At 34.3% G+C, this 17,367-nt stretch overlaps 1 protein-coding gene across 3 annotated transcripts in view; it reads left to right on the top strand.

The window, feature by feature from the left end:
* Positions 1-17,367, top strand: part of LOC100371115 (uncharacterized) — a 57,832-nt gene that overhangs the window by 11,396 nt on the left and 29,069 nt on the right. For all 3 annotated transcript variants that reach the window (XM_085501149.1, XM_085501152.1, XM_078010603.2), the window contains exon 2: positions 12,655-12,837. In XM_085501149.1, the coding sequence (XP_085357275.1) occupies positions 12,655-12,837 (183 nt within the window). The remainder of the gene's footprint in view (positions 1-12,654; positions 12,838-17,367) is intronic.

Below are 17,367 nucleotides of genomic sequence, written 5' to 3'. Positions count from 1 at the left end.
AGACAAAAACATATTCTAATCAATTCATTGTTTTTTCCCTCTATGACTTATTATAGTTATTATCATTAATTCACCAAATTTGTATACTAGATGCTATATGATAGGCTATCAACTTTGTTCAACAAGAATGTTTTTTCTGATTGGTTTGTCATGTCAGACACTTGTTAGTCTAGCCAATCAGGGACTCTCTTGTGAGTCACCTGACATGGTTGATGGTTTGTTTAATTTACATACAGCAATGTAGTATATACCAGTACATTCATTTGTGCCAGTGTTCTATACAACATTATCAATTTACCATCCTTTATAATTGACACATTACTTTTGGAAACAGTTTGTATAACGCTTATCAGCTGTCATCAAAAATGCAATACACAAATTGTTGATGTCTAAGTGGTTAAATGTTAACCTCCATTTTTTTTCCTATGACTTAAAAACAATAGATTTATACAAGTTTTCAACCTTGTGATATGTCTGGATACGTTTGTGTGTGGGCTTCTAAGATACTCAACAATGTCACTTGAGTATTGAGCAGATACGCTGATAGGAAGTATCATAAATAGTACTGGAAACTGACATTTACTGACGTATATTGTAAATTAGGTATATAACTCATTATTATTTTATTACATACATCTTTTGGTGACAGCTTTAAAATAAATCAAATACTGTAAAACCATTTAATTTCACTGGCATTTAATTTTGCTATTTTAATGCTTCGAGCAATTTTACTGGATTTTAAATTCATCAATTTAGCCAATCAGTTCTACTGTTACTTCACATATTTAAGTGGTTTTATTTATTATAAGTGGATTTTATTTATTGGCGAAAATAGCGAAATGATAAATCAGCAAATAATTAATGTGTTTACAGTACTATGCCCAATAAATCCTAGAAAAACCTTCTTCTTGACTTTTTTTTAAAATTCAAATCATTGAAAAGTTGTGTCAAATGGCTATTGGAGAAGTTCCTTATAACTTTCTTCAAGAGAATAATTTACAATGTACTTGAAATAACTTGATGTTAAGTTAGGAATGTGACTAATCACCATGGGATCTTAAATATATCACCACTTGATAGTGATCTATCAACATTTTGAATTCCCTGTGATAACTTAGTTGACATTACTACATGTATTCACTTGAACAGAAAGGCACTTAGGGATGAACCATTTGATAATTGGGAGGGTATTGTGGATGTCAAGTCACACTGCAATGGTTTGTGGATAAGTTAAAATTGAGAAAGAATATTGTATTTGTTCTGTCAGGAATGCATCTCCAATAGAAGTGCACATGAGCTACCTGTACCTGTAAAAGTGGTATTTTTTATATGCTGGATCATTAAAATATGATTGTAGGCACAACTCTGTAATTTACCTAAGTGGATGCTCTACAAATATAGCATATTGTATTTAGTTCTTTAATAACTACTTTATGGTATTCACATGATGCATGTCATGTACAATGAAGAGATTAAGTTTGACTGTGTTAAAGGGGAACCTTCCAAGCCCAGGGATTGCACCAAAGACTCATGGGACACTATTGTTTATGTTATTTACAAAGTTAATCTATCTTTTGTTATCCATTGTAATATTAATCCAGAAAGTAAATTTGTTGTGAGATTAGGCTTAACTGAAAGTGCATGCCCCTTTAAGATGATTGAATTGTCTACATAGATGTGAGTTTGATGTTATTGTTTGTTATTCAACATAAGTGTCCTGTATGTTTGCTATTAAGCAGGTACATGTATGACGTACAGTATTTTTTGTAAGGTACCTAATAATACAAACTATTGATGCATCATTGAATTTGATTTGATTTGATTTTTCTGTATTGATTAATATTTCTATTGCTATATACTGAAAGAAATGTATATTTCTAAAGATGCAATAAACAATTATTATTATTATTGATTGAAAGTAGTTGTAAAAATAAAAAAAACGAAGTTTTTCTGACTGTTTATGAATTAATTACATGTTTTTGATGACATTTGTAGATGAAAAGAAGCTTTAAATTTAATAATAACTGAAGGAAGATTATTCATAGCAGAGAATTATATCTTACTCAGTTTGTACTGTAGATTATATGTGTAGAATCTTCAATGTCAGATCAGAATGTCTGGAAAGCCAGCAGTAACTTCAATGTCCGGAAATGTCAACAAAAGCCGGGACGAGTTCCTTTTGTGAACCAATGACTAGACATATTCTTATAACTGGTTTATGACGCATGATTGTGGTACATAACTTTTTATTGATCTTGAAGTACAATAACAAGTGGTTGGAATGGTCTTGACCCTTTCAATGTATCCAAGCCCAGTCCTTGTATGTGATTGAGGGACTGTGATCCAAGCTATGCAAGTTTGGAACCATACTACTGTAGGTAAATAAATTAGCAAGCCAAGATACTTGTATTAATTTTAATATTTATTTATTAACACCTACTCGCTCCCGGAGAGAATGGCAATGGTTACAGATAATAATAAAAGTATACACAATTAATACACTAAAAAAAAGAAGAAATAAAATTAAACGAATCTACAAAATCAGAATATTAATGAAAAAAAAATGATATAAAAAATTGTTGTAATGCACTTACATACTAAATGACAGAATTGTTTTATTGCCTAATTAAGTAATATTTATCAATCCATTATACAATGATACAATTTTTGGTCTAAGCTTCTATTAGAACAAATATGGTGCACTTTTATTGAAGATGCGCTTCTAGTAGAACAAATACAGTGTGCACACTTGGGGAGCAAATTCTGGATCATTTATTGATAACTGAAAACAATTGTTATATTTAATAATTGAGGTTCATTATGGGTTAACTGCCCTCAGCTTTTCTCCAATCAGCATTTGTTTACTGTGAGCTGAAGAATAAGTTGTTTCTGGCCATGTGTTCAAATAAATGTTGAGGTGACACATTTTTTTTTTCTTTTTAAATTGCTGAATATCTTTTCTTTCTTATATTTTTATAAGATTTTTAATCATTTTGACGAGCGACTGATGCAACGTACCCCAAACTAATGTGTCGCCCAATGACCAGAACGACCGAATACAGTGTTTTTCTGTATACATGTACAAATATTGAATTATATATTCTAAAGGTACTAGTAATCGATATCCAATCATACACTTCAACTAATCTGAATGGTTGCATTGTTAGGCGTGTATGTGACTGATAGTGGCAAGAACATTCATTATTTTTGTATTGTTATCCAAATATTTGCATATTCTGTACCTGATGACCGGACTTAGTGATTTTGCATGTATCACAGCAACTTGTTAAAATAGTCAACCGCTTTGCGCGACCTCCTGACCCGAGGTCATATGCATGATGATGAAACATGTAGACCAGTGGCGAACATGGAGAATACTGGAGTCAGTGATAAAATGTTATCTGGCACCAGTGTTTTTATTTTTGATTTATTCTTTTCTTGAGAACCAGTTTGTTAAGAGATGGACCAATAGAAACTGGGGGGGGGGGCAAATTATTTAAACAAAAATTAGGAAAGGAAAAGGTATTCTTGATAAAGAGAAATAAGCTAGAGACATCTAGAAAAAATACCTGCCGAAAATGTGAGTAGGAAAATAAATTTGATTCAACCTCCCTTTATGTGCACGGTAGCTAATCAATCGGGGAACTTCGGGAACCACAAACAAGTTTATTGGTGAGCCAGTATTAAAAGCCATCAAGTTATTTGTGCAAAATTAGATCTATGCATGTTAAAGAGCGTTGGTTGTCGTGTCGCACCACACGTGTGCAAGATATGGGTCTCGTATAAACAAAGATGACGACTTTGACTGTTGCGCATACCAACGAGTACAAACTGAGCGGTTACCAAGCTTTAATTAGGTAATCTTTTTTGTTAATTGGAAGGTATGAAAGAAGTCGTCGGCGGTAATTAGTGCAAGTGACGCCAGGTCAAAACTCATAAACTTATAAACCCAAAATGACAGTTAAAAACCATCTGTTTGACATCACTAGTTCACGGGTATTTTGAGGCAGATATTCAAATGTAACCGTTATTGGACATGATCGAATTAATTGCCACACTTTATTTGGTGTAATGTGCTCTTCATTGATAGAGTGTGGTACAAGAAGGCATGACAATAGCAAATTGCAGCCTCTCATTTTTAAATATTTATAAAATTTGTAAACCCATCCATGGTAATTTGAACTGATCATAACCACCCCTCCAATTAAAAGTCGTCATCCAATGTGTAGTACGAATTTTGCATAAATAATCAATGTGTTACAGACATTGTATACATGTATATAACTATCAGTCGCATATTGAACACGATACGGAGTGACAACATGGGTTGATAATGCCTCATATGGTCTGATTCCTAACCGTCCCATTTACAAAATTATCAGTGCCTTGCAAAGCAACCATGCAAACCCATTAATAGTTTTTTGTGAATACCATTTATGTCTGTGTTAGCTGATGAAACTCTCTCTCATAATACATATGGTGCCCATGATATTATACTGTGTAGTATCTCATCAAGTCTGGTATGACTAAATATAATCTTATCTTCATGTTTGAATCAAAGCACATGGCATAATGTCATTTCAACCTTGTACTTATTAAACCAGTAGAGGTGTGATAATACTACATTGCAGTCTCTGTGGAATACACTGATAAGGTATATATCAGAAATACTGATTACCGGTAGTCTGAATTAAAACTAGGGGCGATAATCAGTTACTGTCTGTCTTATCAATAGTGTTTATTCTAAATGAGCAGCGATTATATTAGGCTACAAATATTTTGAATATGGCAATAATTCTCATTCTAAGTGCTTTGTATATGAAATTTCACAAGATTGCATGCAGCCCATACAATACAGCTAGTGTACAATACTACATGTATTTATAAGACCAAGGTGTTCATCTACCTATGGTAAAAATAAGATCTAGTATACAATAAATTTGGTTTATAAGCACTCAAATTGGAGATGCGTTTCTAATAGAACAAAGTCGGTATTAAGTCTCTCACTGTTATGAATTTATTGGAAAAATCACTGGTCATTCCTCTCTACCATTAAAATCTCATATCAGCGTAAAGTCCAGGCACCAATCCTGGCAGCGTTAATCCCAAAGATCCAAATCTCCTTTCCAACATACTGGTAGAAGTCATTTTAATAACAGCAGATTATGTATACCAGCCATCCCAATATCATTTTATAGCACAGAGATAACTTGGTAACTTTATCCACTGAAACAAAAACTGATAATTAATTGTATTGCAATTTATTATTACAACAATTATTGATACATGTTTTATTATCAAGCAACTGAATAAAAATCTGCCAAATTAAGTGTGTGCATGCAATGCCTAGATAGTATGACGTCAATGTATATTTATACCCAGACAGTGTATTTTTATCTCGCTGTCAGCTTTATCTCTGTACTTTTGTTGTAATAAAGCCCACATTTCTCAAAGCACATAGAATTAACAGAGCTGACTGCACCCTGACATTTGGATCAATGCAATGTATCCATTGAAGCCACTCAAGATGAGATGGATGTGTTCGATGTATTGGTCAGGTAACTATAGTAAATGCAGTAGTCAGTGAAACATTGCTGTGTTAATAATAGACACTATGGAAACGGATTTGTGGTCGTGCTATACTCTGAACTTTTTTATCCCTTACTAAGATTGTGTAAATTATCATATCATATTTGCTGTTAGTAGCAAAAATTGCACTTACATAAATGATAATTGTATCAATAATATTGAAAATGTATTTTAAAATCGTATGTATATATAGTACAGTTTTTGGTTTATGTTTATTTAGTACAGTTTATACTATATTTACTCTATTAGTAGCACATATGCTTGAATAAATGTGTTTTTGGGTCACTTTATGTTCTCTTTAGAGTGCTTTTAATAGAGCAAATACAATATATGATTCTGGATAATACAAGAGTTGGTGTACATTTGTGTTTTATAAACGCATGTTTGGTCAGCACACTTGTTTTCATTGTGCCTATTCCCAGGGATAGCCTACATCAAAGCATGTTCTGAACATTGATGGTGGTAACTGCAAATACGCATTCATGTAATTTAAGAATGTATGAACAACATTTAATATCTTTAATGCGCTCGTTTTGAAAATAGCTGATTGCCACATATAAATTTGAAATGCAATTAAATTCTGAGATTTGTTTACAGTCTCAACAATGGCTAAGTCGCAAGTGCGATATATTCATTCTATAAGGTTGTAATAAAGAATTATCTTATCTTATCTTATCTTATATTAATCTGAGGTCTGTTGTCTGAATTCAAGGTTTATTTTAGTTTTAACACTTTATACATGTACTTGTATGCATGTATGATAAAGAAGTTATTCCCCACCAACAAAAATATTGCGTTATACATGTATCACTCTTTTTCATATTTGATGTTTGCCTGCGGTGACTTGTGAGAATATAGAACATAACAATATTACGATCAAGATTTTCAAACACGCCGTGGAATATTAATTACATTTCTATGTACATTGATTGATGAGTGTAATGAAGTGAATATTTAAACTAAAACATCAACTATGTGAAATTACTAATAAATGTATTCTCTTCAACTTTCAAAGTACATTTATTGCTCTTGAAACTGCAATTACATGTAAATTTCGAATGTTGGCAGGGCCATCCATTTTGTGCATATTGAATTAAAAGCAATTTAATGAGCGGTGTGGAATTTCATCCAATGATTACATTAATTATCTACTTTCTATTCTTGAAATTGCGATTTGCTTAGTGTTTTTTTTCTTCCAATTGTAAGTTTAAAAAATGGAAAGCCTGTTATCATAATTGTTATTTGTACGACTAAAATCAGATTCTGACAAAATTAGTGTTTTTTATATTACTTTATATTAGTGCCCTAGCTACAAGTGCAAATATAAAGTTGACCCCCCCCCCCTCTATGTAGCCACCCACACATGATTTGGAATAGTGAAAAATGAATTAAAACAGTTAAACTTTTAAATGCACTACTGACATTTGTTGATTTGTTTTTCTTCTGTGATAAACCTGCCTTAAGCTGATCTTTTAGCAAATTGCGTATATAAATTGGGTATTTTTTTATGACTTCCTCAAATTGTGTGTTTGTTGACTGAGGTACTGTATGAAACTGTATATATCTTTGCATACCTATTAGGTATTTGAACACAAATATGCAAAAGATTTAGAGGTTTTAGGGGAAGTGGGGGTGACAAAAGTCCGCTCAAATGTTTAATGAAGACTGGTGGTCACAGAAAGTTCCGTGAAATTTGACCAGTGCCATTATATAAATCATTAGATATTTTGTTATAAAAAATAAACTATTAAACACCTAAATTTAATATCCTATTTTTTGCTCTAATCAATAGACCATACATGTAAACACATGTCATTTAAGAGCAAAAGTTGATTCTCTTTGTAGACGTTTGTCATACAGGGAGCTTTTTCTCCAAGATAGCTGATGACAATGTTTTTCTATGTCAAAGTAACTGCATGCCCGCTGTAAGTGCAAATGTAATTGATTAGTAAGAACCTTACTGATCAATTAGCAGTAACTCTCAACACTTACTTGGTGAGTAATTTTACTATAATGCAATTTGTTTTAATATTAATTGTGGCTCATTGCTTCAAATAGTAATTCTTATTGGGAGTCTTCTTTACTCAGTCCATGAGAGTCTACGCAGTCATCAGACATGATTGAATTTCATGTAAACAAATGACGTATTTTAGATGTGTTGCATGGGACCCATAACGAACACAATGCAAGAAGTGACTGGCTTTTTTATTCTGCTTTGTTACTGGTTATACAGTATCTCAAAGAGGAAAAGTCCAATTCTTGATAAAATCATCATTAGTTTTTAGTAATCAACTACCGGGTATTGTGAATAACAAAGTGTATAATTCGCTCATGTTTCTGCTTGTCACTTCCTTTTTTCTCCTTAATTGTTGTCATGGTCTGTAGTCATGTTTTATCAAAACCTTGCTCCACATTTTCCACAATATCACTTGTACAATATATATGATTGTTTTAAAATCAGGGAGAACAACCTGAAAAAAGTACTACCAGCTGCCTCAAAATGAATAAAAACATTTACTTTCATTTATTATATTTTATTAATACCTTTGTTTTATACTCTTTTAATCTCATTTAAATTTTTTTTTTTCATTGCTATACCTTTATTGTATTCTTCAATCAAAGTCCCATAGAGGATACGATAACAATAAAGATGATTATTATTACAATCACTGCCAAATGATAGCTTCTGTAAACCATTTTCAATTTTCACCTTTTTCACTGTCTGATATTTTAACTATTCATTCTGATGATATTTTTGTGGAAGTCAACTTGTCTTAGATTAAAAAATTCACTGCTACAAAATTGTTCCCTTCCTGAATCAAAATCAAAACTTATGTCTCTTGAAAATTTGATTTTGCCATCGCTTTCTTATCAAGTCACATGTAGCTGTCATGCAACTTTCAAAAATGAAAATCACAAAAGTTTAAATAAAAGCAAGATTGTTGAACGTTGAATTCATGCTATAAGATATTTATTATTCTAGTGATAAAGTTTGTTGTAACCCTTCCACCCTGTAATTTAAGATCCATTGTTGTGTTGATAGAGGGTGTAGTCACATAAAAGTCTGTCATGTGAGAAGCACATGGTTCGTGACAGGTGACATCATTCATTGAACTGATCTTAACAGGTGCTTTTCTATTGCTGGCAATGATTAAATTGGTTTACTACTTTTGGTGGGTTTTTATGAACACATGGTCGCCTGTTTTCTGATTGAAAATAAATTATGAGTATCTCTTTGTCTATAGATTTGAAATATGATGGGTGTTTTTATGCAAGCTATGACTTTTCATGTACCAAATCTTTTTTTGAATACTGAATGTAAGTTGGGGGTGCACATCATCCCTATAACCACTGTTATACTTACACATGCACACATGTCACAAATCAATGAGATGATGATGTCATTGTTAAGGGATGCCTACTAACCAGGCATTCTGCATCCAGCTCTATTTTTAAAATGAATCTGGTTTTTAGCAGGAGCATTACTCAGCTTTTCACAAAATGGACATCACTTTGAAGCACACTGGGTGGGTGGGTGGGGGATGGGGGCTGTAGGTGTATCGCATTGTTTTTGGAAAGCTGATTGACCAGTGAAAAAGTAAAATGTTTCCGATCAAAGCATTTTCTGAAATTCTATGCATGCACACATGTGAGCGCAGCGCAGGCAAAATAATCTTAAAAACCTATGACACACACCCAGTGATTAGAAACATGAATAGTTTTTTTTCTGGATCTAATTAATGATTTTGTTCACTGTCATTCCTCCTTGAGAAAGGTTGATAGAACTAACTCCCTATGCATTATATTTCACATCCTAAGACTTGTTTGTCATTGACTGGCAGTGGGAGTAAAATCCTGGGTATTAAAAAAAAATGCAATTTTCAATTTAAATTACAGATTAACACAGTCTAAAAATAGATACACTTTCATTGCCGATTCTGCTGTAATGATTTTTTGCTTCAATTAATTATTTTTTGAGCTTCTCTTCGATTTTTCCTTTTATCTTTTTATTCTTTGATGTGATAATTTGAAGTCATGTTTAGACATGCTGAAAAAATAAAAAAAATACTCCATCATGTCATCAGTGTTTATATTAGAATATTAAAATTAAAAATGATGTAATCTGGTGATGAACAGTAATTACGATACATGAATCAGATCACAATGCGTGTGCATTATTTAATAGTAGATACATCCAGCACTGAAAACAATTTAGTGTTCTATAAAACGCTTCATCTGCATTCGTTCAAAACATAGTTACGCTGTACACTTGCTCCAATATTCAAAATTGTTCTTGTTTGAGGTAAATCAGGGGATTGTCGTCACATTCAATTCATTTATTTTTCTTGGTTTACGTGACGGTAATAGAATCCTGTTACAAAACTTTAGGTTAAAATTGTGTATATCTGTTACCTTTCTTTTAAATTATTACAAGCAGTACAAGCTGGAAGAATAATAATGTTATCCTGAGAATACCACAAAGTACACGCTCAGGCAGTACAGGATCACATCAACGTTCTCAATGATTTGGTTGATACAATCGCCATACCGCCTTTGCGCATACCACCTTAGTATTAAACACGATGTAATCTTCTTTAGTTGAAATAGTGTTTTAGTGATGATTTCTCATATTGTTACATCTCATCATTTACAGATTGTAAATGTATCAGTATTTACTATCAGCAGTGAAATTACTATATTAAGGTAGAGATGCAGGTTGGGTGACTATATTTTTAATTGGCTCTAATTACTGTAATTACACAAGCAAAATATAACTAAATGTCAAAGTTATTTTTCATTCAGTATATGTGTATCTACAATGGTAAAATCTTTGTAATATTAAATCACAGTGTTAAAATCCACGTGGTTTGTATATAATCCTGGCAGCATTATATATAGCCATATATCTCCAGGTTTCATAATCTATCGGTATTACCAGTATATTGCCGACTACTTTGATAATGATGTACTGTTACAGTATTTCTCTACAAATCCTTAGTTTCACAATTTATTTTGCAGGACTGAAACAAAATTGATAGGCATCATAAAAAAGTTTGAATACTTGGTGTATTTCACATTTACATAATGCAGCTGTCCTATTTTGCATACAGTATTAATGGCAAGTTTTAGCTCTGTCACGCCCCCTCCCAAGAGAAATTTCCTGATGTATGCTTCAAGTGAGCATTTCATCGTGCTGTGTTGGTAATGTAATATAGCATTATCATAAAAATTCACAGTGCTGCATGTTTTATAGAAGTGTTATGCATCAGTAAAGCTAACCTGTCTCAACCCCAGCTATGCTGAAATCATGATTCATTGTAATGCATAATTTAAGATAACTCAGTTTGATGTTATCTTTTTAACTGGCTTGCCTGAATTGTATTATAGTGTTTCAAGGCAAGTGAATTACGATTCACTTGTCTGAATAGCAATTTTACCTGTTCTCGCTATAAGACTACCTTTAGTATCAAGTCCTAGATAAACTTGTTTGTTGATACTTGGCAGCAATTTGTATTTTTGAAGCCAAAAGTATTTAACCATCAACATAAGAGACTTTCATTTATAACTTTATTGGTAGACTGCTTTTCCAGCATGTGTGTATGTATTACAGGAAGTATAACACTTTCCACAGCGGGTGTCAAAATAAAGTAATCAGGAAATCTCCTATACCCCTGTGAGTTTCATTTCTACATTGCAATAATCTTAGGAACATTGCCAGTGGTGTTTGTCTTAAGACTTCTGTATTTTTAATTCCAACAACTCGGTGCTACTGGGCATAACCATTTCATGAGGAGATGCATGCTACAGGGAGATAACGAGGAGTTGTTGCAATTTATGAGGTATACCGTATTTTATGAGCACAGGTACCGGTAGCTAGACACTCAAAACTTAATGGTCTCTCGGTAGTGAAACACTGTCAATTTTGAATGTAAGTGGGAGCAAGATGACAACTTTTAGCATTTCAAGTATAATATTTGTCGCAGATTTTGCGAAAAAAAGTAGATAAAGATATCTGCTTGATACGCAGTGGGTACGGTTATAAACGCTGCCAAGTGCGAATGACGCATGTTCTTCTGTATTTTTTGAAGTTGAATATTGTAAAATACTTTATCTGGAATTAATCTTTGCTGAAAAGACATGTTAGATATCTTGTATGAAGTTTATTTTCATCTATTTTTGATGCGTTGAATGTAAAAGGGTATTTTTGCTGGAGTTTATTTTCACCGATTCATTATTTTAGCGTAAATAGTGAAATTGAATTATATTACTCATCAGTGGTCAACGATAAAATAGTAAAAAAAACACTGCTGTCATGGTTTCTAGAAATATTGCAATGTTGCTGTACAGCTAACTTCGGGGTAATCGGTATGCACACTTAATGGCATGGCAGTTATTGGGTTAACACTATTTACCCACTATTTTCCAGGGAAATCACTGTAAATCTTACTAGGTGCTTTGTTAGCTATATTTGTAAACTGTTTAAGTTTCAAGACCCATTTTATTTATGGCATTAATCTGCTCACGGGAATGGATTTACATTCTGTTAAAAATACTCATTCCTGAATTTTTTCATTTGAGCATTAATCAGTACACTTTTATTAGATTACTGTAATTGATCTTCAATATTGAATTCTGATCAAATTGGTATCAAATTCATTAATTTGTCATCTTGCTATATTGCTTAATAATTTAAATCAATATTTTCTTCTTTATTGTGTACTTATTTCTTTTTTTAATCTAATGGCGGGTGCATGATTGTTTAAAGGTTGACTGATGTATCAAAATTTCATTTTTTTTTTTTTTTTTGCCCTTTATTTTTTAAAATTTCAGTGTGTGGCAATACCAGTCACCACCTGTTGCTCTGTATGCTCTGAACACTGCCATCCAGGTCACCATGCATTCAACCTGTGATCTGTCACCTTACCCAACTGTAACTTTTACCCATCTAGATGTATGTAAACTCCCTGTGGCGTATTCCAACACTGTACCAATATTGTGCATTTGGCAATACTCAATCATTAAGTGACCTGTTTTCACTAATGTGTTGCGGTTGTTTTATTTCAGGCCGCCAAAGAGGCAAAAAGCTCCGCATGTTAAAGAGAGCTTAACCGGCAGTAATGGTTCGGCTCCCACCATTACTGAGGATACTATGGAAGATAATGAGAGACCCATAATTATTGATGGGAAAATTGATCTTACTGTTACACTGCCCGGTGAGAAAACAATAAATGCTAATGTTGATGCAAGGTGAGTTTTAGTGTTTTTTTTGTTAATTTGGTATTTATCTTATCATTTGGAAGCTCTTCTCTAGGAGAGGCCCATGCATGCATGTATTTCGGAATGTTTGTTTTGTTTGAATTGGAACTGTGCACCCACATACACATGCAGCATGGCTCAAAATTAAGAGTACAGATCAATCTGTTCCTGGGGACTATATTAAAAATATTATTGATGGAAAAATTAATTCAAGGCATCTTTTTCAAATGTGTTGTCATCATGAAGAGGTCAATAGAGAAGACATTTGCATGAAACAAAAATCACCAAACACCCAACTTTTAAAATGTAATTCATGTCATGCTTATTTCATGAGCTAAAATACAGAATACTTATTATCTTGCATTTTCACAAACTTAGTTAAACAAGCAGCCTGTCGGCTGAGATAGCTCCGCTGTTAGCAATGCACATGGCAATTAAAGAACAGAAGATATCATTAGAAAATGAACAAATCTGAGAGAGGTCCACATGTAGTACCTATATGTATAATATATCAAAGCAATTGGACTTGCGGTTTTCAACAAGAAGTCGAAAATATCACTTTTTACCAAAAATTACAAAAATATTCATCAAAATTAGAGAATTAAAGATATCATCATGAAATGAACAAATCTGAGAGAGGTCCACATGTAGTTCCTATATATGTAATATCAAAGCAATTGGACTTGCGGTTTTCAACAAGAAGTCGAAAATATCACTTTTTACCAAAAATTACAAAAATATTCACCAAAATTAGAGAATTGAAGATATCATTACAAAATGAACAAATCTGAGAGAGGTCGACATGTAGTACCTATATATGTAATATCAAAGCAATTGGACTTGCGGTTTTCAACAAGAAGTCGAAAATATCACTTTTTACCAAAAATGACAAAAATATTCACCAAAATTAGAGAATTAAAGATATCATTACAAAATGAACAAATCTGAGAGAGGTCCACATGTAGTACCTATATATGTAATATCAAAGCAATTGCACTTGCGGTTTTCAACAAGAAGTCGAAAATATCACTTTTTACTAAAAATGACAAAAATATTCACCAAAATTAGAAAATTGAAGATATCATCATGAAATGAACAAATCTGAGAGAGGTCTACCCAAGGTACATATACACCAAGTATCAAAGCATTCAGGCTTGTAGTTTTCAAGAAGAAGTCGAAAAAATAAAACATTGACACGGACGACGACGACGGACGACGACGATGACGGACGACGACGGACAATCACTCATATGATAAGCTCCGCTCGACAAAGTCGACAGCGGAGCTAAAAAGTTCATTTTCATATTGGAGAGAACTTAAAATGTTTCAAAACTAGTAATTTGTAGGTCATTGGTCGCTGATGAATCAAACAGATTTGATGCATTCAAAATACAGAAAGACAATAAATCCTTTTTGATATACAGTCAAACCTGTTTATAGTGGCCACCCAGGGGACATCATTCAAATGGTCTTTATATGGAGGACGGATTTGTTTTTATTTATGATTTGCCAACCATACATTAACCATAAATAACATTTAAAATAAAGAAATAATAAGATGGTACTGTTACAACAACTACAAATTTATTTGAGTCAAGTTGAAATTAAAAAATTTGTTATGAACAAAAATGCTAATCATTATTTTTGTCTCTAAACAAAAGCAAATCTGCCAAAATACTGGTGAAAAGGTTGTCACATGATAAGACAGGTGATCTTTATACTCAAGCTCATACGTTATGCCTTGGGACTGCCTAAAAGTGATCACTATAGGCAGATGGTGTTTATATTAAGTTAAGAGGGTTACTAACACAGGTTTCACTGTGGGTGTCCTTCCAAACATTGATACTGCGCTGTGTTTGTTTTGACATATAATGTGGACCAGTTCTTCAGATTTTACTGCCCATGTGATACTAAGAAACCGCTTTGGTCTCTGGTTATGATAACTATGTTGCTGATATGGGCACATGTGATTCTAATTATTAAAAAGCAATACACAAGAAGATCAGTATTTTACCTGAGAATAACAATTTAAAAAAATCTTTTACCTGTGTAAATCCCATCCAACATAACTGTCAATTTAATTTAACAAATACTGAAATATTAAAATACATCTACATTGTATATTTAGTTCTGGTAATTTAAACAAATTGTTGATTTATTTTGAACCAGAAAAATCTGTCAGATTTAAACAAGTTATACAAGATGATATATAAAATTAGAATAACATTTTTTTTATGTTGCGTAGTTTATTGTCACATGTAGGAGGAAGTCATCTTATTTTTGTTTCGTTACTGGGATTGATGTACCATGCAATGGTGACCCATGCTAACGTCACATGTTTGTCTTGTTTTACATGAATGCACTTGGCTTCGTTTACAGTAAATACAGCTGCACCTCTTACAAGACATTGAAATTAAAAGTGCTATCTGCACTGCAAAATGTATATGTAATTGTCTTTCAGGCAATAATAATTACCTGTGATTGGACAAGACATGTGGATTTTACCTGTGACAGGTGGTTACAGAGATTGTCTGTCCACCTGTACCAGACATGTGGATTTTACCTGTGGCAGGTGGTTACAGTGATTGTCTGTCCACCTGTTCCAGACATGTGGATTTTACCTGTGACAGGTGGTTACAGAGATTGTCTGTCCACCTGTACCAGACATGTGGATTTTACCTGTGGCAGGTGGTTACAGTGATTGTCTGTCCACCTGTTCCAGACATGTGGATTTTACCTGTGACAGGTGGTTACAGTGATTGTCTGTCCACCTGTTCCAGACAGGTGGATTTTACCTGTGACAGGTAGTTACAGAGATTGTCTATCCACCTGTACTAGACAGGTGGATTTTACCTGTGACAGGTAGTTACAGAGAGTGTCTATCCACCTGTACCAGACATGTGGATTTTACCTGTGACAGGTGGTTACAGTGATTGTCTGTCCATCTGTTCCAGACAGGTGGATTTTACCTGTGACAGGTAGTTACAGAGATTGTCTATCCACCTGTACCAGACATGTGGATTTTACCTGTGACAGGTGGTTACAGTGATTGTCTGTCCGCCTGTTCCAGACAGGTGGATTTTACCTGTGACAGGTGGTTACAGATATTGTCTGTCCACCTGTACCAGACATGTGGATTTTACCTGTGACAGGTGGTTACAGAGATTGTCTGTCCACCTGTACCAGACATGTGGATTTTACCTGTGACAGGTGGTTACAGTGATTGTCTGTCCACCTGTTCCAGACAGGTGGATTTTACCTGTGACAGGTAGTTACAGAGATTGTCTATCCACCTGTACCAGACATGTGGATTTTACCTGTGACAGGTGGTTACAGTGATTGTCTGTCCACCTGTTCCAGACAGGTGGATTTTACCTGTGACAGGTGGTTACAGAGATTGTCTGTCCACCTGTACCAGACATGTGGATTTTACCTGTGACAGGTGGTTACAGTGATCGTCTGTCCACCTGTACCAGACACGTGGATTTTACCTGTGACAGGTGGTTACAGAGATTGTCTATCCACCTGTACCAGACATGTGGATTTTACCTGTGACAGGTGGTTACAGTGATTGTCTGTCCACCTGTTCCAGACAGGTGAATTTTACCTGTGACAGGTGGTTACAGAGATTGTCTGTCCACCTGTACCAGACATGTGGATTTTACCTGTGACAGGTGGTTACAGTGATTGTCTGTCCACCTGTTCTAGACAGGTGGATTTTATCTGTGACAGGTGGTTACAGAGATTGTCTGTCCACCTGTACCAGACATGTGGATTTTACCTGTGACAGGTGGTTACAGAGATTGTCTGTCCACCTGTTCCAAACAGGTGGATTTTACCTGTGACAGGTGGTTACAGAGATTGTCTATCCACCTGTTCCAGACAGGTGGATTTTACCTGTGACAGGTGGTTACAGAGATTGTCTGTCCACCTGTACCAGACATGTGGATTTTACCTGTGACAGGTGGTTACAGTGATCGTCTGTCCACCTGTACCAGACACGTGGATTTTACCTGTGACAGGTGGTTACAGAGATTGTCTATCCACCTGTACCAGACATGTGGATTTTACCTGTGACAGGTGGTTACAGTGATTGTCTGTCCACCTGTTCCAGACAGGTGAATTTTACCTGTGACAGGTGGTTACAGAGATTGTCTGTCCACCTGTACCAGACATGTGGATTTTACCTGTGACAGGTGGTTACAGTGATTGTCTGTCCACCTGTTCTAGACAGGTGGATTATATCTGTGACAGGTGGTTACAGAGATTGTCTGTCCACCTGTACCAGACATGTGGATTTTACCTGTGACAGGTGGTTACAGAGATTGTCTGTCCACCTGTTCCAAACAGGTGGATTTTACCTGTGACAGGTGGTTACAGAGATTGTCTATCCACCTGTTCCAGACAGGTGGATTTTACCTGTGACAGGTGGTTACAGAGATTGTCTGTCCACCTGTTCCAGACAGGTGGATTTTACCTGTGACAGGTGGTTACAGAGATTGTCTGTCCACCTGTTCCAGA

This window comes from Saccoglossus kowalevskii, chromosome 7 (genome assembly GCF_978046115.1).
Source record: "Saccoglossus kowalevskii chromosome 7, keSacKowa6.1, whole genome shotgun sequence".
NCBI classification, from domain to species: Eukaryota; Metazoa; Hemichordata; class Enteropneusta; family Harrimaniidae; genus Saccoglossus; species Saccoglossus kowalevskii.
This window is presented reverse-complemented; position numbering and strand designations above follow the sequence as displayed.